This window comes from Sebastes fasciatus, chromosome 6 (assembly GCF_043250625.1).
Source record: "Sebastes fasciatus isolate fSebFas1 chromosome 6, fSebFas1.pri, whole genome shotgun sequence".
Lineage (NCBI taxonomy): Eukaryota > Metazoa > Chordata > Actinopteri > Perciformes > Sebastidae > Sebastes > Sebastes fasciatus.
Genome location: NC_133800.1, coordinates 35,262,045 through 35,284,224, shown reverse-complemented (window position 1 = coordinate 35,284,224; position 22,180 = coordinate 35,262,045). Strand labels below are relative to the sequence as shown.

At 43.7% G+C, this 22,180-nt stretch overlaps 1 protein-coding gene across 2 annotated transcripts in view; it reads left to right on the top strand.

The window, feature by feature from the left end:
* Positions 1 to 22,180, top strand: part of LOC141769956 (spermatid perinuclear RNA-binding protein-like) — an 84,937-nt gene that overhangs the window by 28,525 nt on the left and 34,232 nt on the right. For both annotated transcript variants that reach the window (XM_074639501.1, XM_074639502.1), the window contains exons 2-5: positions 6,676 to 6,778; positions 12,367 to 12,596; positions 13,176 to 13,341; positions 17,046 to 17,190. In XM_074639501.1, the coding sequence (XP_074495602.1) occupies positions 6,776 to 6,778; positions 12,367 to 12,596; positions 13,176 to 13,341; positions 17,046 to 17,190 (544 nt within the window). In that variant the 5' untranslated portion in view covers positions 6,676 to 6,775. The remainder of the gene's footprint in view (positions 1 to 6,675; positions 6,779 to 12,366; positions 12,597 to 13,175; positions 13,342 to 17,045; positions 17,191 to 22,180) is intronic.

Below are 22,180 nucleotides of genomic sequence, written 5' to 3'. Positions count from 1 at the left end.
TGTCTATCCGTCCTCCGGTGCTCTGTGGCCGGCGTGCGGCAGTGCGGCTCCTCGGTGCCGCAGCAGCCAGACGGCCGCCTCGCCAGGAGGAGACGGTGAAGAAGAGTGCGAGTGAGAGAGAGTCGGCGTGTTGAGCTAATTCTGGTCTCATTTGTTTTCTGATAAACTGTAAATACATCTAAACTGGGTTGAAAAACAATGCGACCTGGTTGCCATGGTGATGAATTACATCTGACTCTTAACCACACCCCTATTCTCTGTTTGAGAAAGAACATTAACTGAAAAATGAAGGAAGTAAACCCAGCTGAAGGGGGGTTTAGGATAACATAACCTGCATTACAGTTTTCCTTTGATGCTTTCAAATAGTATTCTAGTGTGCAACTGTATTTTGTATGATATCTGAGAGGGAGTTCTGTTTTGGGGCATTATATTGCTTTATTAATGGCGACGGTGGAGAAACAAGATGGAGGGCTTTTACACATCTGTTCACAACGGCTCAATGTCTTCTAATCTGTCCACAGCCCAAATGAAAGGTGAATGAAATGAGTTCATCTCAAGCAACATTTGAGTAGACCATCAAATTTAGATTAAACTCACACAGGAGAGCAGGATGCAAAGCACCAGTAAAGCATCCTCAACACACAGATTGCGTTCAGTCTTTTCAATCTTCCCGTTCTCCCTGCAGGGGAAGTGAGGAGGAGGAGGAGCAGTAAACCTGTTGTCAGACAGAAGGCTGGAGGTTGAAAGCACAACTGGCAGACGATGTAAGAGATTGCCAGTATTGCAGGAGCAACATAGAGAGTCTGCTAAAGTATGAATGATGCTTTCAGACAGAAAGAAAAAAACAGTTTTTTGAGTTATGCAACAAACAAACAAACCGCTCGACATGGTTTCCTTTTGATCGGACTGACGGCGTAGATTGTGAGCAAGGCACCGGGGTTATTAGTTCCATTCCCAGTGTGTAGCGGCTCAGAGGTCAGACTGCAGTGCTGCTAAAAATGCATCCACTCATGTTGCTGTAATGCACCCTGGACCAAAACATCCACCTAATGGCTGCTGCGCTCTGCTGCCACTCCATCCCATCCTCAGGTATTCTCTCCCTGTAATGCCTCTCCTGTCCCCCGCCTCCATTTTGAGGAAAGGTAGATGAACTATTATTCTGCAGCTGCGTTTATTTAGGTCGTTTTCACTGCGGGGAACTTTTATGAGCAGGCTTTTATGTTCACACAAGACTTCAAATAATGCCCTGTGCAATCCTGCGAGCTTGCACCAGGCGGGATGGGAAGTAGAAAAAAAGAAAAAGAAACCCGTTGTTCTCTCTTACAAAGCTTTCGTGACTAACATTTGATCTGACAACAAAAGGTGCTGCAGACTCTCTCATAATAATCCAAATGCTGGAGATCTCACATTTTCCTACACTTGGGAGTTTTGCTCCCGAACGATGTATCCAACTACTCCCCCAAAAAACGAATGGAAATCATAATAAATTGGTGGGATTATATAAAATCAGAACTAGTAAACAGGACAGCAGGTGAGTGGAGATCCTCTCTGACAGATAATGCAGAGTGACCTTCAGGTAATGAGAACTTCTCCTCCTGAAATGGACTCACAGTTCTGTAAATTACCCAATTTATTTCCAGTAGGACGCAGCCTGGCCCGACACATTAAGGCTCTACAGGACGATGTGTAGAAATATGAACAGTGGTCTTTATGACTGTTGGCAGCAGAGAACATATTTCACTGTGTGAGCAGATCTCAGTAAATCACATTCAGGATGTGCGTCACATTTCTGCAGAGCCAGAATATTATGTATGGAGTTCAGAGTAGATGAGGTATGATGGGAGATCACATTTTCTTTTGGTCTGAACTAAAATGTTTCTGTTCTCCTCTCATTAGATTCACTCTACACAAATATATTACTCTATTACTTTACAGTCATTTGGCAGCTTCAATTTGGTGATTACATCTTTTGGATGCCACCTTTCAACAAGGAGGCAAAAAAAACCTTCTTCTCTGGTATAAAGCTTTTGTGACTGAGGGCCTTTTCACTCCTTAAAGTCTGAACCAAGGTTCAGCTTTTTGTTATTTTTGATCTGTTCAAAATGTACCTTAAAGGGAGATCTGTCAAGTATTTGTATCAAGTATAGAACATGGTGACTTGGTAGGCTAATCGTCATGTGTGTGCTGGTTTGTAGTTTGAACCATTAATGAGTCAAGTTCTGATAATGCTTACGACTGCGAGCGTCAAAGCTTGTGTGTGGCATGGCATTTATCAAGTTGATATAAGATGGTTTGTGACACAGAACCATCTGAGAATCTGTCTTTTGGAAACTGTTTGGAAAAGGGCAGGCACTTTCAAAAGATACGCTGATTAGTCCGTCCTCTGGCTGACCGGACATAAACGCATTGCTTGAAGCCTGACAAAGTGGATTTTTGTGTGACATGTGATCCAGTGATTCTTGCAAGATTTTGGACAACTGCCCCGGTGTGTCCCCGCTGTTGGCGGCCTGGTGCAACAGTGTCCAAACATTTAAACAATACCCCGTGCTTGCTTCACAGAGAAGTGAACCGTTATCCAACCAGTTTTGATAACCAGCGATGACTATTAGTACTCAATGCACTACAAAGCACTAATTTCGTAACCCGTCACCAAACTGTAGTGAACCATATTTTGCTCTTATGGCTTAATTGTTTCAAACATTTGTCTTTGACTGTAGTTTAATGATGTTAATTGTCGTTTGGTGAATTAAAATGAATCCGCTCCGACAGGGTTTTTTGTTCTCACTGAAGATCTGAGGTTGGAGTGCGTCCTTTTCATTTATTGTCTCATAACGTGGGCGTTGTGAAGCCCTTTGAGACTGGAGCTGTGATAAAGGGCTATGCAAATAAACTTGACTTAGAGGGAGTGGATGCGTTTAAAGCACCCAGTGTTTATACCGTTCACTGCATTAGCTCTTATTTATGTAAATCATGTCAGTGTTGTGTAGAAGTCTCTATTTATTTACCAAGGAACAAAAACATCCTTGCTTACATGTACTCTCTTCTCTCTGGCCTGTGTTTTTAATCAGCATTGTCTTTTTGTCGCACGCTGAGCTCGCCATCTGCTGCTACTGCAGCACCGTCAACGTCCTTAAAAAGTCATTGCTGTATTCTTAATTATCTCCGTTTAATCGCCTCCCCTCTTCAGGGAGATGAAAGGTTATTAGAAAATGAGCCCGCATGGGGGATTTATGAAAAGTGCAGCAGAATACTGTACGCTAGTAGACGGCCGTGGATGCTACTGTAGGTCCTGTTGTCCTTGTGCCATGTGCTTCAGCGTTTACTGTTGGCAGTTTGGCTGAAATGATTGCTTCCTGTGTATGATTGCTTCCTGTCCTCCTCGTCTGTCACTAGACTGTTTGATTTTAGATCCCAGTGCAGGTTCGCCCACTAGCATATCTCCTCATGAAGGTTCGATAGAAGACAAAAAGAGAAAGCAGGGTTGTGTCAGAGTCAAACACATCACAATGCTTTTTGAATTCTATTAAGTTTTTGTTCAAGTACAAGGATGTACAGATGTTTCAGCTACAGTATGTCACAGTGCAAAAGAAGGCATTGATGAGCCAAGAAGTCATTGTGTATTTGCTCCCCAGTGCTTAAGATTTGATGGTAGACTATGATCTGCTGGATGATTTATGTTGTATATGTGTTGAAAATGTAAAATCGGAAGTTTTAGCCAGGAAAAGTTCCAAGGGCAGCAAGAAATCGCAACGTGCTTTCAGGTCCTCGATACTGGTGCGTCCCTATGCACAAGTAAAGTAATCTATGACATGCCACCCTCAATCTGCCACCACATCACCTTCCTCTTCCTCCTCCTCTTCCTCCTCTGTCATTCACTGTCAGTGAAGTCCCATTTTCCTCCTCAGAGATTAGAGCCGAGATGCAGAGAGGTGATGCATCATCAAACTGAATACTGTGGCACAAACACACTGTCTGGTTGTCGGCGTGAGAATCGGCCTTGTTAGCATTCATGTGTTGCGTTCCCGGTGTCTCACACGTACTGGCGTCCTCCATTATTGAGCAGTTGTAAATGCTTTGAAGTTCTGCTGTTTGGGGAGTTTTTGTTCCAAAACAGGCTCGCAGCGGCAACGTGGAGCTTTGAAAGGCAGAAATCTCAGCAGCTGGCCCAGTAATTGCGCTGCCATATTGATCAACATCCTTTTTCCTGATATGTGTCTCTTCAGTCAGATGTGTGTTTATACCGCTGGAATGGATGGTTCAAATGATTCAAGACTTTCAGTGAATGAAGGCAGAGCTGCTTCAGGCTGCTCCGCTGTCATTGAAAACAGGGTCAAGGTGACGAAGAATCTAATTGACGCTGAGCTCCGACCCCACTGATTCCCCCGGGATGTTACACAGCAGCTCGGCCCGCCCTCGCTCCTCCACCGCCACCGCCACCGCCATCGCCACCACGCCGTCACACCACAGGCTCAGCACCACATCTCATTAGCATCTGACCTCGTGGGCAAAAGCAAAGCTGCTTCATCTAATGCATTTAACAGTGAGAATATATTCAGAGTAATTTAATTAATGTGTTGGCGTGCCTCCGTGGCCAGATAACGTTAAAACAATTTCACAGCAGCATCACCACAATCAAAGTGGTGTGTGTGTGTGTGTGTGTGTGTGTGTGTGTGTGTGTGTGTGTGTGTGTGTGTGTGTGTGTGTGTGTGTGTGTGTGTGTGTGTGTGTGTGTGTGTGTGTGTGTGTGTGTGTGTGTGTGTGTGTGGTTAAAGGGCCGGTTTAGTTTTAATCAGGATGAGAAGTTTTTGAAATGTCCCGTATTAAACACGAAGCATCAACTCCTCACAGGAGAACATGAGCTGAATGACTTCCACTGTGATCTATGACACATGGTTACACATCCTCTTTAATACAGAGGAAACCAGAGGGAAGTTGATCTAGTGTTTATATAAAGGGCCTGTACAGGACGGGTCAGATGATCATTTGTGCTGTAAAATAGAAAAATAAACAGTTGAACAGAATTGGGTAAATGTGTTGGACAGCAGTGAGGACACGGTTTGGTCTAAATATGCTCAGATCATCAGGATTAAGGTTGTTGGGTGAACAAACTGGAACCAGTAATGAAGTTGAGTTTTCACAGCTGCTCAACAGATTCATACTTAAAGGACCAGTGTGACATTTCGAGGGATCTATTAGCAGAAATGGAATATAATATTCATAACTATGTTTTCATTAGTGTATAATCACCTGAAACTAAGAATAGCTTAGAATGAGTCCTTCATATCTACATAGGGAGCGGGTCGTCTTCACAGAGTCCTCCATGTCTCTACAGTAGCCCGGAACGGACAAACCAAACTCTGGCTCTAGAGAGAGACTTCCACAGTTTTTACGTTCCCTGAAGGCCACCATAGTTCTCCGATACTCTGGTGAAACTGCGGTGACGTGAGCCGCAGAGTGCTAAACTGTGGTACCGCCAGCCGCCGTCTAACCGCCGTTATTATGGTATGGATGGCCTCTGAGCGAGGCCTACAGTGTTACCACGGTTTTGCTTTCTGTGTTTGTCCCTTTCCTGTTTCAACATGATAGTAGTCATGTTTCCATTCAGTTGTCAAGAGACACAGTGTAGTTTGTTCAGTAGTTGTAGCTATGCTTTGTTGCGTATGGCTGTAATCTACCAGTAAACAGAGTAGAAGAAGAAGTACAGGTTGCGAACCAGAAACAAGAAGTTGCATTGGCCATCTAACCATCTTGGCCATGTTTCATACAAGCCCCTAGGAAGAGCGCCGGTCTTTGATCCTGACTTTCGTAGTGGCCAAACGGCGGTACTGCAACTTCTGTGTCCGTCACGGGATACCATCAGGCCCAAAAAGACTTTTTCCCATAGACTTACAATGGGAAAGAGACGTCTGTAACTCAGACGAGTTTTCCAGATGGAAGTCGAGCCATTTAGGCTTCATGCACCAATGAGCATCTCTCATAGGAATGAACGGGGCCCCGCCTCCAACGCTGAGTCCAGTTCTTTTAATACATCCATGGTTTCATACTGTTCGGACACAAACCTCAGTAACGCTCTTGTGGCTGAATGGGAGCAAATCCCTGCAGCCAGTTTGAAAAGAGTGGAGACTGATGTAGCTGCATATTAAAGTTCACAGTCTCGAAACCATGTGTTCAATTACCACGTTGGGGAAGTGTTTGGGTGTCCATATACTTTTGGCCATATTGTTTTGTCAGTGTGGATCTGCTGTTGCAGGAACGTTTGAACAGAATTTAAAGAAAGAAGATCTCCAGCAGCTTCACTCTGATGAAGTCTGTCTGAGCCAAACTGTTTCTGAACGCTGTTTCACTTTTCTTTTATTTTATGTACTGTAGTTTTGCAGATGTTGAGAGAACATGTCTAAATGTATGTGGTTACTGGATGTGAAATGTGAAGCACAATGGTTATAAATGTGACATTTGGGATCATCATTTTAGCCTCGTCTGATAATGCAGCCCCACATTTAAGCATTTAGCTGATTCAGAGCAGCTTAGAATAAGCTTTAAATCGTGGATCATCCACGTTATAAGCAACAAATACAAAAGGTTAAAGCTGGATCACCGAGGCATCAAATGTCTAAACGTGTGTCCTCTGAATGTTGAAGTATGATAGAGAATTATTCTTTCTTTGTCCTCCCACAGTGAGACTGTGACCGAGAGCCGTTTGACTGCATGAAGAGGCCGAGTGACGGGACCCTGGTCCTCACTTAGACCCCTCCCACGACCCCGCCACTGCCTGGACATGGTGAGTCTCCTCTGCATGTCTGCTTGTTGATGCTGTATGTTTTCTAGCCATTGCTGGTGATGGTGTATTCCTGGCTGTTGTAAATGTTGTTTTGGCTGATCAGGCTTCACAAACTCACGTTTTCTCTAACAAAATGTGTTATGATGAGTCCATGAGTGCTTTTTTTACGCCTTGTGTGCACACACGCCTCTGTCTGCGCTCTGTGAGTGTAGACGTAGGCTACTTCCAAGTTTGCGTGCCTCCTCCCCTAAACAGCGACGATTTGAGGCAAGTGTTTGCACGTATTACACACTGCCTCTGTGGTAGTGCCGGTCTGCAAGTGTTGTGCGTAATACAGCCTCCGGATTCAGCACCCATCAATGGACAGCAACTAATAGTAAACGGAGTGCTCTCCTAATCAGTAAACCCAATCAATTAAACTCATCAATATAAGACAATTCTAGGGCTGAACCGATTAGAGGCTTCGGAGGCTTCGAAGCTTCGTTCATAACGTTGACATTCAAATTCTAAATCAACATTCAAACGCTCCGCAGCTTTTTTTTTTTTTTTTTTTTTTGCATGTCTATTGATTCTGTTTAAAGCCGGTATTTCTGCACAGTTGCAGATAAAGATCAGGCCACACTAATATTATTACTATTAGATGTAAAGTACTGTAAAGTCCAAAAGTCAACATTTATTGAGAAGAGATAGATGTAATCATTTCCAAAATTCCCAAAATGAAATATTCAATCCATATTTGTTGGCATTTAGCCTTTCAAAACCAAACATTTTCACTGACAGAAAAGCGTTTAAGCCTTTTAAAAGCCGGGTGCATCTTTGAGATGACACTCTGATTGGTTTACATCCATGATTGATTGTGACTAAGTACAACCACTCTGCTCCAGATTATGCACCGTTTAACTAGCAAAAGTGGACTTGGACACGCCCTAGATGCACTTTAGACCATGCACTATAAATCTGTTAAATGCAGCCCACAGAGTGTAAGGACTAAAAAAAATATCCCAACCCAGCTGGATTTAAAAAAAAAAAAAAAAAAAAACTAAAATGAGTTGAGCTTCTATGGGTTCGTCAGCTGCAACATGACCTATGTCATTTAATCTCAGACGTGATGCAAATGTTTTATGTGAATACTGCACTGTAGTTTTGAATCAGAATTGTGACTTTTATAAATACTAAATTCAGTATAAAAAGCTCAGGTGGTTTAATGTGTGATGAGTCTCTGTATTTGTCCCTTTAACACCGATAGATTCACCAACAGTTCTGGACTAAAGGGCCGTACACATGCAGCATACTTTGCACACTCAAATCCATTGTTGGGAAGGCGAGAGCAACACCGCCGTGGTGCGCAATCCTTCCCAAGTGCCTTTTTTTGTGCTGCGACAGCTGCAATCACAGCAGGCAGATATCTTTTCTATCTTCCTTTAATATCAGTCTACAGTAAATATATGGAGGACTTCACCCTCTCTGTCCAAGAACGTCACAACATCCAGTTGAAAGGTCGACCAGACTGCCGGAGAGGAGTCGAGCTGGAATGTTACTGTGAGGGATTTACAGGGCTGGAAATGCATCTTTGTTTTGATCGTGTTTAGTTTTGTCAGTGAGGCTTCCTGCTAAATTACCGCAACTTCATCAACACCGTCATCGCAGCACACAGGTTTTGGTTGCTTAGTAACAGCATGCGCAACAGGAGCGCAACCTCCCAAGCACATTGGAAAGAAAAAAAAGCGTCATTTTCCATGCGATTTTAGACGTTGACATGTGTACGGCCCCTAACAAATGTATTCTGAGTTTGTTTTCTCTCTCATTGTATCTGAAAATCCACAAAGGTTGGAAGCAGAGAAGAGTTTTTTTGCTTCCGAGGTGCACGGAGAATAGAAATACCTGAAGAGGTCAAACATTTGTGGTATAAAGAACAACATTTCAGCTTGTGGCCTTCACTAAGGTCAGCATTCAACACATTCTGTCAACCAATGGTAATGTGTTTTATGGTGACCCTGGTCTCACAATGACGTTTTCCTTTATATACTAAAAGTGTTGCTGAAATTTGAACCAAGGTTAGTCAGATTAGTCAGATGTCGTCGGTATTTGTAAGCCATCGGAAAGTACTTTTTCAGTGGTACTGGAAGCAGGTATCTCTGGTGGAACACATTTTTCTGACTTTTGTCAGACCTTTTTTTCTGACATTTTTCAGATTTTTTCGCCGTTTTCTTTTCTTTTTTTTTACTTTTTCTGATTTTTCTGACTTCTTTTTTCTTTTACATTTTTCCCATTTTATTTCGGACATTTTACAAACTTTTTTCCGACATTTTTCGGACTTTTTTTTCAGACTTTTCTTCAGACCTTTTCTGATTTTTTCGGACATTTTTGCTTTATTCTGACTTTTTTTTTTTTTTTGACTTTTTTTCGGACATTTTCTGATTATTTTTTGAACATTTATCAAACTTTTTTTCGGAAATTTTCAAACTTTTTTAGGTCATTTTTAGTACATTTTCTGAATTTTTTAGACAGTTTTTCGAATATTTTTAAGACTTTTTTCTGTCAGAGGTCAAGGTACACTTTTGAAAATGACCATGACAGTTATTCCTCGCTAAAATTTTGCGTAAGTTTGGAGCGTTATTTAATCTCCTTCACTACTAGATAGTATGACATGGTTGGTACCGATGGATTCATCAGGTTTTTCTAGTTTCATATGATCCCAGTATCTTCACTCTAGCTTTAAAACTGAGCCACTACAACCTCCAACAGATCAAATGGCGGTTAGGTTTGACGGCGGGACTTCAGAGGTTTTTAGAGGTGAATTAAAAATGTATAGTGTTTTGGAGAATCGATACGGTATCGCATAAAATAATATCATAATACTCATGTGTATCGATATTTTCTTACACCCCTAATTGTATCCACATCCAGAAAAAGCTGCATGTTTTTAGTTGTCAGTTTGTCCTCTAGAGATGCTGACAACATTACATTTAAGAAAAAGTTGAATATTTCTTGAAGGTTGAGAGCTTTTGGATGCTCTTCTGAGGTGATTATCATTGAATCACAACAACACCAGTGATTATTTACCTCAATGTGAAGAATTTAAAGCGATTTAGTTTTTGATAGAAAAGCACGTTTTAACTTTTCTTTCTTGTAGATTACAAGTGAAGATTTGGGAAACTGATCAAGTGACATCCTCATTATATAATGATGTCTGTTATTCATAGGCACACACAGACGGAGATGAATATTTTTTAGAAAACTATATAAAGAAAATAGTTGTTGCATAATGTAGTTTTGAAGGCCGTGTATGTGTTGCTCTCACAGATGCTCCTTATCCTTCACATATACTGTAAACCGAGCCGCTCTGTGTCAGATGTCGTCCTCCCGAGAGAAAAGAAAATGTGAAAGGAATTATTTCTGATGTGTGTGTCAGATTGAAGTAAATGGCATCCACCGACAAACCCTGCAACGCAATTAATTAAAGCCGTGAATGTCATTATCTTGTAATTGCGCTGCGAGTCTGAACACCCGGCTGTCTCGTAGGTAACAAATAAGGAGCGAGGCCGACGCCGGGCTCGGATCCAGAAACAGTGTTGAGGCCGTGAAAGTCCTAATCTTTCATTTAGATCTCGTTAATGTTTGTGCGTACGGTTGTAGTGTGTTCTGGTTGTTGACGCTGCCCACGCTACACAGCCTCGAATGCCCCCCCGGCAGTTCAGCGAGAGATTAGCTAGGTCGTGATGAATGACCCTCGCAACTCCAGCACAAGCCCCCGGGACTCGTGGCCATGAATTATTAAAGCAGCATCATAAATAACTCACCGTAATGAGGGTGTGCTTACACGCTGCGGGGCGGGGAGAGAGCGAGGAGAGGGAGAGAAAAGGGGAAAAGAGAGGATCGCAGTTGAAGAGGAAGGGATGATTGAGAGAGAGATAGCAGTTTGACCTTGGACTGAGAGCCCGGTTTGATGCTCGGCCGACGGGCCGACGCACTCAGGCTTGTAAAAAACGAGCGGCGAGCTAATTTTGCACTTTTTTTCCCTCTCCCCTCACAGAGATGGGCTCCATCCCTCTAAGTACATGTCATAAATGTTAATGTTAAGTAACGGCAGCTGTATCTAGGCCACGCAGAGATTGGCAGCAGCAGCGCAGGTTGCTTCAGGTGTTGCTGTCACCGTGCAGACGGCGACGAGCCTCCCTGACGCCCAAAACAAGCTGCTGCGTTTGCAGCAGAATGTCTGAGGAGGGAAGTCGAGGGGAAACAACGCCAGGCGATGAATTAAAAACAGCGTGTTTGAGTTCAAAGAAATCTATTTTCTGGAGTTCGTTTGCTGCAAGTTAACAGTCAACTGTCTGTAATTACCCAGAGCCAGCGTGGCTTTGATGAGTGACAACGATAATCCTTCTCTTACCCATCAAACCAGTTCCCTGATGGTTCACTATGGATGACCTTTAAAACAGCCCAGTGAGCTGCTTTATAGCAGATAGAAAGCAGCTGAGTGTAGGTCCAGGTTCTCCGGCTTCCTCTCACAGTCCAAAGACATGCAGGTTAGGTTCATTGTTGACTCTATTCATTCATGGAGCTGGCTTTGTGCACCAGTGGCACTGTCATCTCGAAACAACGTTTTAAAATTAATTGATTAGTTGTCAACTACTTAATTAATCGCCAACTATTTTGATAATAGTGAGTGAGTAAACTTTTAAGAAAAAAACCAAGTCTAAATTCTCTGATTGCAGCTTCTTAAATGTGAATATTTTCTGGTTTCTTTCCTCCTCTATGACAGTAAACTGAATATCTTTGAGTTGTGGACCAAACAAGACATTTGAGGACGTCATCTTGGGCTTTAGGAACAACATTTTTCACCGTCATATAGACCAAACAACTAATCTATTAATCGAGAAAATAACTGACGGATTCATCGACAATGTAAATAATCGTTAGTTGCAGCCCTAAAGAACACTATTGTCTAATATAGCATTGTGCTGTAGCATTAAGATTTACTTTTATTGGATCTACTTTAAGGGGCTCAAACCATGAAAAACAGCCCCAGACCCAAAGGACACGCCGGAGTATGTCCTCATTAAGCTGGTTAAAATAAAAAATGCATAATTATTTCTTGGTTTTTGTCCCTCCCGTTCACACTGAACAGGCTGCTCTCACTGTTCCTACTTAACTTACGAAAAGTAATGTATTTGTGTATAACCCACGTAATCGTGAGCCAGGACGTATTTAGTCCAAAAGTGTTTGATATTCTAGAGAAATCCTTGTTCTCAGGTGTTTTGATATAAGACACATCAGGCTCTTTACTGATGAAGTCAGTACACGCTCACTGACAGTCAACAACATTCCCACGGATGACATTTATGCTGCTTAATGGTGCTGATGAGGCAGAGAGACCATCTCTAAGGTCACAAGCTGTAAAGGTTTAAGTCCATTTAGGTCCATCAGCAGACATGTTTCCTGTCTGCATGTCCTTGAGCTTCACGCTGAACGTCCACCTGCCTCCTCGGAGTGATTCATACGAGCATCAGCTGGAATGAAGACGTGTCTAAAATAATTGATAACGTCTCTCTCTCTCTCTCTCTCTCTCTGCCTTCGTGTGAACCCAGAGGTCGTTCAGATCGTTTGCAAACGACGACCGCCACGTCATGGCCAAGCACTCCAGCATCTACCCAGCGCCGGAGGAGCTGGAGGCCGTCCAGACGCTGGTGTCCACCGTGGAGGGAGCCCTCAAGAAGGTCTCTGATTGGATGGATGGCCTCAACAAATCCTCAGGGAAGACCTCCGCCAACGACGAGGCCGGGGACAGTAAGGTGGAGGAAGACGCCGCTGAGACAAAGTAGGTCCCACTGAATGTGCTCTTATTTGATGCTGGTTTTAAATGCTCTGTTTTCTGAGTACAGTTGAGGAATGCTAAGTGGGCGTGTTCTCAGACCGTAAGATGAAGTGGATTTATTGCCGTTTCCTCAGCACAGCGGCAGATCTCTTTCCCTCATAAAACTGTGTTCTGCTGTAAATCTTCGTCGGGGAGGGAACGTGTGATGATTGGATGATTAAACAAGCTCAACAAACAGTCATAAATTCCCAACGTTTGGCGCGTTGCCCAAAACATCCACACGGAGGTTCTGTGATAATAAAGCGTCTCTGTGGAGATCCAACCAGTCAGATCCGGTCAGTTCACCCTGATTCCAGATATACTGTTTATATGTTTTCGCCAAAATTGAGTGTAGGTTTGGAGCGTTATTTAACCTCCTTCAGGACGTGCTAGTATGACATGGTTGGATGGATTCATCAGGTTTTTCTAGTTTCATATGATACCAGTATCTTCACTCTATTTCTAAAACTGAGTGTGTTTTAAGCCGTCTGTATCTGTGTGTGTGAGAGAATCTGACGCTGGCTGTCGTCCCTCTGCCCTCAGGCCGGACAGCACGCCGGCACTGTGCGGGGTGACACGCGTCGGTCTGGTGGCCAAAGGCCTGCTGATCAAAGGGGACATGGACCTGGAACTGGTGCTGATGTGCAAGGAGAAGCCCACCAAGCTGCTGCTGTACACCGTCAGTGCCAACCTGCCGCTGCAGATCCAGGTACGCTCAGCCACGCCTCCAGCTCTGCAGCGTTCAGCATGAAAGCACCGCCGAGGAGGCAACCTCTGGGGGGGAGGAGGGGGGCTTTTAAAAAGGCCTCTTTGTGATACGAGGTTCAGTGGAAACGAGGTTCAGTGGAAACGCTCGTCCACAGAGAACAACCAGCAAGTTCTTTATGTGTGATAAAAGTACAAGAGTTTGACTGGTGACACCGGAGAGGAGACATGATGGTAATAATAATACAAAGAGAGCACAGAATATTAGGTTTAATATGAACACAGATACATTCAGAATGCAGCGTTATACATTTAATTTGTATTTGTGCAGAACACACCGTTTATCTCTGGCTGCTCGGAGTACATTTAGATGCAGTTAGAAACAGCAGAAGGTAAAAAAGCGGCTTTAAACAAATGAAAACCAAACCTCCTGTCAGCTGTGATGGGTGGGTGGTGGGTGTGTGTTCATCAGTGAAGGGTGATACGGGAAACAAATGATCCTGTGAGATGCTGTTGAAAGCTCCGAGATTACATTGTCACACTAATTGTCACTACATTTTTACACATTTTAGTGATATATGTCCCTGTACGTTTGCATTAAAAGTAGACTTACTGAATCAGAACGATATAAACTCCATCAGATATGCACAGGACAGCAGGGCATTACTACTGTATACAAACATGCCTTAGATTATCTACAAACCTAACAAATGTTTAGACAGAATTGGTAAAAGTTAAAATAGATATTATTATAAGACATAAAATGCAACCTAAAATCCATAGAAATCAGAATGATCTAACTAAGGCCTGTTTTCCCCTGAGGTCTGTCGTAAACTGGGTGACTAAAAGGTTGTTGCACAGCCAGATGTTAACATCAGTCCTGTTCACACATGCGGAACATTCAGTGAAATGTTCAGGAACATTTCCTGTACGGGCCGATGTGTGAACGAGAGCAGGGATCCATATTCAGGGAAATCAGTACCGCCAGTGTATCGAACGCGTGTTTCTGATTCAAGTGGATCACGACAAAACATTAGTTGTCTCACAAACTTGTTGAATATTAAATTCATAACAAGAATGCTGAAACCGGACAAAAACAGCTGCTCGTCTGCCGTGTTCCCAGTAATTTACAATGAGGACCAGAAATAAAAAATTGTTGCATAAAGGTTTGCAGGTTTGACCAAAAAAGGTTAAAACAAAATAATAAATCATCTGTTAAATTCAAAATAATTAATCGCGTTGCATGATTGTCCATAGTTAATCATGATTAATCACAAATTAACACATTTAATTATCTGTTCTAAATGTACCTTAAAGGGAGATTTGTCAAGTATTTAATACTCTTATCAACATGGGAGTGGACAAATATGCTGCTTTATGCAAATGTATGTATATATTTATTATTGTAAATCAATGAACAACACAAAACAATGACAGATATTGTCCAGAAACCCTCACAGGTACTGCATTTAGCATTAAACTATATGCTCACATCATAACATGGCAAACTGCAGCCCAACAGGCAACAACAGCTGTCAGTGTGTCAGTGTGCTGACTTGACTATGACTTGCCCCAAACTGCATGTGATAATCATAAAGTGGGCATGTCTGTAAAGGGGAGACTCGTGGGTACCCATAGAACCCATTTACATTCACTGATCTGGAGGTCAGAGGTCAAGGGACCCCTTTGAAAATGACCATGACAGTTTTTCCTTTCCAAAATGATCCACTCAACCATGTTTTAGAGTCTCATTAACAGTAAAGAGTGCGGTCTTGATATGACACTCGTGATTATCACAAACAGTCAAATCTCCTCTAAAATCAGCGTTGGATTAGAAATGAGCTTTAGTAATTAAAAGAAAACCAAAGCAAAAATACCAGTGATGCCAAGTATTGTTTCTCCGACAAAATAACTACGCACAAATATATTGTTTTATTAATCCTTCAACGCACCCTAATTAAAAAAAAAGATAATTCAATAAAGATAAATTCCTCCTGAAACGAATCCAGCAGAACCAGTTTAAATCATTAACGGCACAAAGCAGCAGAGACGAGTTTAAGAGGAACAAAACACTCTTCTGTCCCCAGAATAATGAAGCGTCACCATAATGATGTTTCACAGAGGCGTTTTCTGGGAGAAATAAATAATTCCTCATGGATGAGGATGTTTTTTTTTTCTTAAAGCAGATGAAAGGATTATTTTTAGTCGGTAGGAGATACAGAGGAGATGTGTTTGAAGTGGATATGATGTGAAAAGGAAGTGGCCTGTGCTGCTGAGACTACACTTGATTTATCTCCCAGTCTCCTTGAGACGTCGAAAGACTGCAGTATAATCTTCATCATCCTCACCCCTGACCACTGGGACCCTCTCTGTGCAGCACTGGCTTGTTATTTCAGGAGGATACGATGCATCCCAACAGCCCTGAGAGCTTCGTGGGGTTTTAACATCCAGAAATATACAAATAGTTTAATCAACAGATCTGAACCCTTCAGAGGACTCTCCCCGAGCCCCCCCTCTCTGAGCATCTGTTAACTAACAAAGCGTTGTCGATGTACACAGAGGCTAAATGGTGCTTCCTGTGAACCCCCGTCTCAGTTAATTACCTGCCATATCTGCTGCGCGTGCTTCATCATCAAAGGAGGAAACCATCTGAAGCTCTCATTTCCTGTTCCGAACTGGGAGGGATCGACAGGCAGAGGGGTGATGGATGGATGGACGGACGGATGGGGGTCATTCCTCGCTGAGACGAGATGGAGAGAGAATGAAAACACGCCAGTGAAGGCAACACGCATCCCGAGGATAAAACAAGATAGTTTGGCGTGCTAGGAACCTAGAAAATGGGGTTTGATTTCATGAAAATCATGATGGATTATTACTTCAAGATCCCGTCAATGAAGCCAACACTTCCTGTGTTTGTTTCAAATTAAAATCCCACCAGCAGAGGGAGGGATTATTCTGTTTGCTTTTATTATGAAACATCTGTGCAGGAAGTGTTACATTTTATTGATGTTAGTTTAAAGGCAGGTTGACGATGTTCTCCAGTCTACACTATCTGTTCTATTGGTTGAAATGGTCTTTACACCCCGACAGCGATCCATTACTGATGAGCTCTGAAAAAGAGGCGTCATCTGTAGCTGCTGTAATCCTGTAAAAACGTCTACCAATCACTGCCTTGAGGTCCGCTTGGAAAGAACCAATCAGACGCCTCCCTGCTCGTACTCTACCCTTGTCTTCTTCAACATTCAGTTGTACTTAGCTCCACCCTCTCGTGTCACTTCTGGTTGCAAAAAACCAAGATGGCGACGGCCGAAAGGCTTCAAAACCGTAGTCCACAAACCAATAGTTGACGTCCCGGTGACTCTGTCCACTTCTTATATACAGTCTTTAGTTTTACGCAGCTGCAACCTTCGTCTTAATCTGTGATGCAGAAGGTCCATCTCAGTGCGATTCCCATTGTGATGTTGCATGATGTTGCATGTCTGAAAGAGGATTAATCTAAGTGTGTTTCAAATAAAGGCCTTTTCATCTCTGCAGTCGAGGTAAATAAAGTATATGTAAGTATTTTATTTGTAGGCCAGTGACTCTGCACATAACCAGACCTTGTTCAGAGAGTAGAAAGCAGCAGCACCTTGTTCTTTACAAACAGCAGGAGTCAATGTTGCGACTGTGATGTTTGATTTTTAATTAACGGTGCGGCCCTCTTTGCAGACGATGACGGAGGACAAGTACGAGGTGCAGTCGTGCGTGCCGGAGGCGGCCATCCGGGTCTGCAGCACCAAAGACCCCCGACTCACGCTGAAGATAACCCTCTCCTCCTTAACCATGAGGGAGGACCACAGCACCACACAACAAGGTACTGACTCCTCCTCCTCCTCCTCCTCCTCTTCCTCCACTCCCACCCACAACCCCCTCCTCTGCTTCCCCTGTTTTTATTTGACCTTTATATGACAACAGAGGGCTGAGAGGGTATAAAGGTACTGTGACACCTGAGCTTGATATGGGAGAGAGAGAGACGGGGGCGAGGTGGTGAAGGATGATAGACTGGGAGGGCTGAAAGCTGAGAGGAGAACAGGGGGAAAAGGAGAAGGGCTGATATGGATCTGGGTCAAGAGTGGTGGAAATAGCAGATGGCCGGTGAAGGCTGATTTCCGCGGGGGATGTGTTGGGTTGGGATTGGCGAAAAAGGAGACGTCTGTCTCAGGTGTCCTCTTGTATATCATCATCCTACATCTGACTGAAAGGATTCAGCGATACAAAAATCACAGTAGGGAAGTCGTTCCTTTTGGCCTGACGTATTAAACACAGACATCAGATCTATTTTAAAGGGATAGTTTGGGTGTTTCTCAGTGGGGTTGTATGAGGTACTTCTCCATAGTCAGTGTATTACCTACAGTACATGGAGTTAGTAGGAACAGACAGGAGTAGCAGCACGGGAGCAAAGTGATGTACTGCTGCTGTGGACGGGGGAATCAGCAAAACAGATTTTAGACACCTAAAAAAATCAATATCAGTTTAAGTGTACGATATATTTAGAATATTTTCACTGCTTTACCTCGCCAAAAGACTAAAGAAGCAAAGAGACGAAACTCTGCTGCTTTTTTGACAACAGCCCCTAGATGACACTGCAGTACCGCTGACGCCATTTTGGACTGAATACTCCAATGAGTCTGTGTCCGTGGATGTATAAAGAGAAGTTGTAAAATGCACTAAACGCTGAATCCAGAGTTCTTTTCCTCTCATCTCTTGTGATCAGCAGCTGTGGAAAATTAAAAACTTGAAGGGAAAGTTAACGTTTAGCGTCGGTGCTTCTTCGAACTGTGTTTGTTTTCTCCCACGAATGGGAATGGAATCCAGAATGAATGAAAGAGAGGCGAGTCAGGAGTGAAGAGCTGCCATCACGGAGCAGCGAGCCCCGTTGTGGTCCCTCTCCCGGGGGGGGGGGGAGAGATTGAGTCGAGCCGTCACAAAAGGTAGAAAAATGGAGGAGAAACACAGCTGTTCAAGGAGAACAACATTCTTCCTTCAGGTGCAACGTCCTGTCAGCACAAACAAGGACAGGTTTGTTATAGTGTGACTGTCCCTCATCTGGATACATAGAAACAAGAGCACAGCTGGCTGTCCTGACACTGTTCCCTACACTAAAATACAATCATTCAAATAGGTTATTAACATGGTCGCCTAAAGGTCCTGACACACCAAGCCGACGGTCGGCCGTCGGACAGTTCGGGGCCGTCGGTGAGCGTCTGTCGGTCTACGTTTTGAAGTGTGTCCCTCACCGTCGGCTCTAGTCTGCTCGTGTCGGAGGTTTTTCGGCCGATTCAGGATGTTGCTGATTGTTGTTCACGCAGGAGCAGAAGTAGTCTTTGCGGTGTGTTCAAGTACAACTTGTCGGCCAAAACAAAGGCGACGTGAGGCGACCTTCCTCGCCGCTAGTTCTCAGATGTCGGTTTGGTGGGTCTGGACCTTAAGGGGTTTATGAACTCTCGGCTTAGGGGTTTGGGTCCGATAGTGGGTCCAAAATATCTGCATTTGCTGAGATCATAGGCGAATAAATCTCTTATTGAATCTTTTATTTCTTCTCCCCACGCTTTGTCGATGTGACATTTTTCGGCGTGTCATCACCATTCATATCTATAAAGCCAATGTGTTTATGATTAAATTGTTCACAAGAGCATTCTCCATAGTTCTTCATAGATCTAGCCTCTTAATTATGCTCTCAAAGTGCACTAGATTGATGCATTTAACTCTAATACGTATATCATTTTCTTTCTAAACGCATGTTTCCAAAGTCAGTAATAAATAATCCTGATCTCAATATTGACCAAAATAATCAGGATTGTAATTTTTTCCGTATAATCGAGCAGCCCTCCTCTCATATCACAACTACTGCAGAGTTACACACCAGGAGCTGCTGTTGACAGGTATACTGAGGCAAAAACACAAACACTTTACTCACTTTATGGACAGTGTTTCAGTCCTCATACCTTCATCAGGATGTATGAATACACGGGGTGTCTGACTGAGATGACCTCTGGTTTATAGAGTGTACTTCCTGTCGCTGGCCTCTGCTCACTGACTGTTGGTTTTGTTGCCGTAGCTCCGCAGGTCAGCGCTGTGTGGACCGACACGTCTTCGCGGCCCCGCTGCTGACGAGGCGCCCCCCCACCCGGCAGCAGGAAACCCCGGGTACAAGGGGCTTCCCCGACAACCAGATCAAACCAACCCACTCACCCTCTGCCTCAGACATGCTCCTGTTACCCCCCCATCCTCCTACCCCCCCCCCCCCCCCCCCCCCCCCCCCCTCTGTTGACTGGACTTCTCACCATGAAATTCTGGTCCATGTCTACCAGCGAGCACATAGACTAAAAAGGACAAAATGACTACATTACCCAGCAGCCCACATGTCCACATCTGTGCGTCTTTGCTTTAATCCCAGGGGGCACCTCTCTGGTGTTTTAATTTGTATTGGCTCAGATTGACATCCCATAATTTCATGTTGTAAAAGCAGTGTTAATTGAATGAATCTGATGTCCTGGTCACTAATCAAAATTCCCCCTAAGCTGATGATGTCAGGGAGAATTTAGCGGGGGGGTTGTCCTTATCTGTATGTGGTCTGGACCCGGGACTGATGGCTCCTTCATGGCGTGCCTCTGGGAAACACCTTCCACAACAATCTATATTACCACATAAATACATGAATACTTAGAAACATCTCCAGTATTCATCTTCAGTTCCACTTACTTATTCATGTAATAATATATGGAGTGTTGAGAGTGCCACGGGAATAATTCAGTGTTTAATGACGGAGTGCTGCTGCTGCTGTCACTCGGATCTAATTTAATTTGTAGGTGGCACTTTAAATTAAAGAGAATCATGTCGAAGTGAAAGCTAATCAGAAAATGGAAAGTAACTGTCAAAGCAGGAGACGGATTCATTTGCTAGATTGAATGTGATAGGAAAGACAATAAATGTAAGTAAGTAAAGCAAATTAGGGCTAAAACATTTAATCAATTTGATTATTATTATTATTATTTTTAAATATTTGTCTACATAAAAATGTTATCAATAAGACCTTTTAAATAAATCAGCAAAAAATGATAGTTGATAGTTGAAATTTATTACAGTCTATTTATTCTCGTGGCACACTCGAGACTCCGTAGATTTCAGTTACACAATTGAGTTAAAGGTAATAAAATTGACTGTTTTAATGTTCATCTTAAAAACACTTCACCTTAGATGTTCTTATGTAGCATCAGTCCACTAACTCTGGCAGCATTAATGCCCCCGAAGAACCATTTACGTACTTTCACTTTAGTTTCTTACCACAAAGTATATTTTTAAGAGAGAAAAGCAATTTTCAGGTTTCACTTCAATTCCCAGCTTCATCTGTTTAGAGGTCTCCAGGTGCACAAAGCCAGCCAAACAGAGAGAAAGTGCTGGGTTAAATCAAGAGTTGACTCCTCCAGCTTACTTTGACAAATCATGCCAGTCAGAGTGGTGCATTATATTACCCAGAAGTCCTAGGGGCAGAACATGAAGGTCCTCAGTCCCTGGTCCTGGAGGAGGAGTGACACAGGTCAAACCCTGCGTCTCTCACCGGCTCCTCTGTTTGTCTTCCACCTCTCTTCCATCCTGTTGAGCTTTCACGCTACGGTCTCTACAGCAACAGACTGCTGGACCACACACACGCACACATCACTGCTCGTGTGTCGCACGCAGACGGATGAATCTGAATCTGGATATGTGGAATTAGAGACTCCACCGTAACCTTCGCTCTATGAGCTGGAGCTCTTTTTTTTTTCTTTTTTTAATGCGCTGTGTCAGCATTACTGTCAGCTCCGTAGAAAATAGATTTAATCTGTGCTGGCTGCTGCTCAGTGGAACCGATCTCTGAACCATAATGGCTCCGATTCAGGACTGATGGGACATTTATCAAGATTTAATATTCCCAACTTGGCCGGGCTGAAGAATAGAGATAATGTTTCTATGTTAGATGAGCTCACCGTCACTACTGAGCCCAACGCAGTGTGGTCTGCAGTCTGTTCCCCCCCACTGTTGTCCGTCTGCTTGACTGTCCCAACAGTGGACGTCCCCCCCCCCAACCCCCTATAGCTGCTCCCGAGAACCGACAGCCTTCACTTTCTTTCCAGGGTGGCGTTCTCACTCTCAGATGTTTATGTTGTCGTTGTCATCTGCCGTCACTCTTCTTCTTCTACTGTCGTTCTCCCATGACTCGGCCTCCGGTCATGGCAGGAGTGCTCCCCACAGGAACCCCGGTGTGGAGAGACTTGTTTCAGTCAAAACATAAACATCTGACCGACCCCCGCAAGACTGAAAATCCGAGCATGGCGCCTCAGAAAGCTTTTTTTAAAGTGTTCCCTGCCTCTCTCTCCCTCCGATCTCAGGCATTCCTGAGCCAGTATTTCACGATCCACCAAATCTCTCTCTTAGTGTTATTTTAATCTTTAATCTGGCTCTTGGTCCCGACTCGTCGCCATGCTCTCATTTTCGTCCTGCGCCGTAATTGATAACACACTAATCTGGCGTGCTCCATCGCCTCCAGCCACTGATCTGCATCTAGAGTGAGACTCCGGCCGGGCGGCATGCGCTCACGTCTGCTCCGGTTCCTCATGTCAATGTTATGAAAGATCCTGCCTTGTGCATGAGAAACTCCCCCTCCCACTCAATCACGGACTTTTCTCAAATTCCCCCTCCTCGCCCTACCAGCTCATTCGGTCAGATCAGTGGGTTTGCCTAATAATTAGCCGTCCAACCCTGCTGCCTGTGTGTCTGTGTGAAAGAGTGTGTGAGGTCAGCGTGGTCACGCTCAGTCTGTCCTGTCT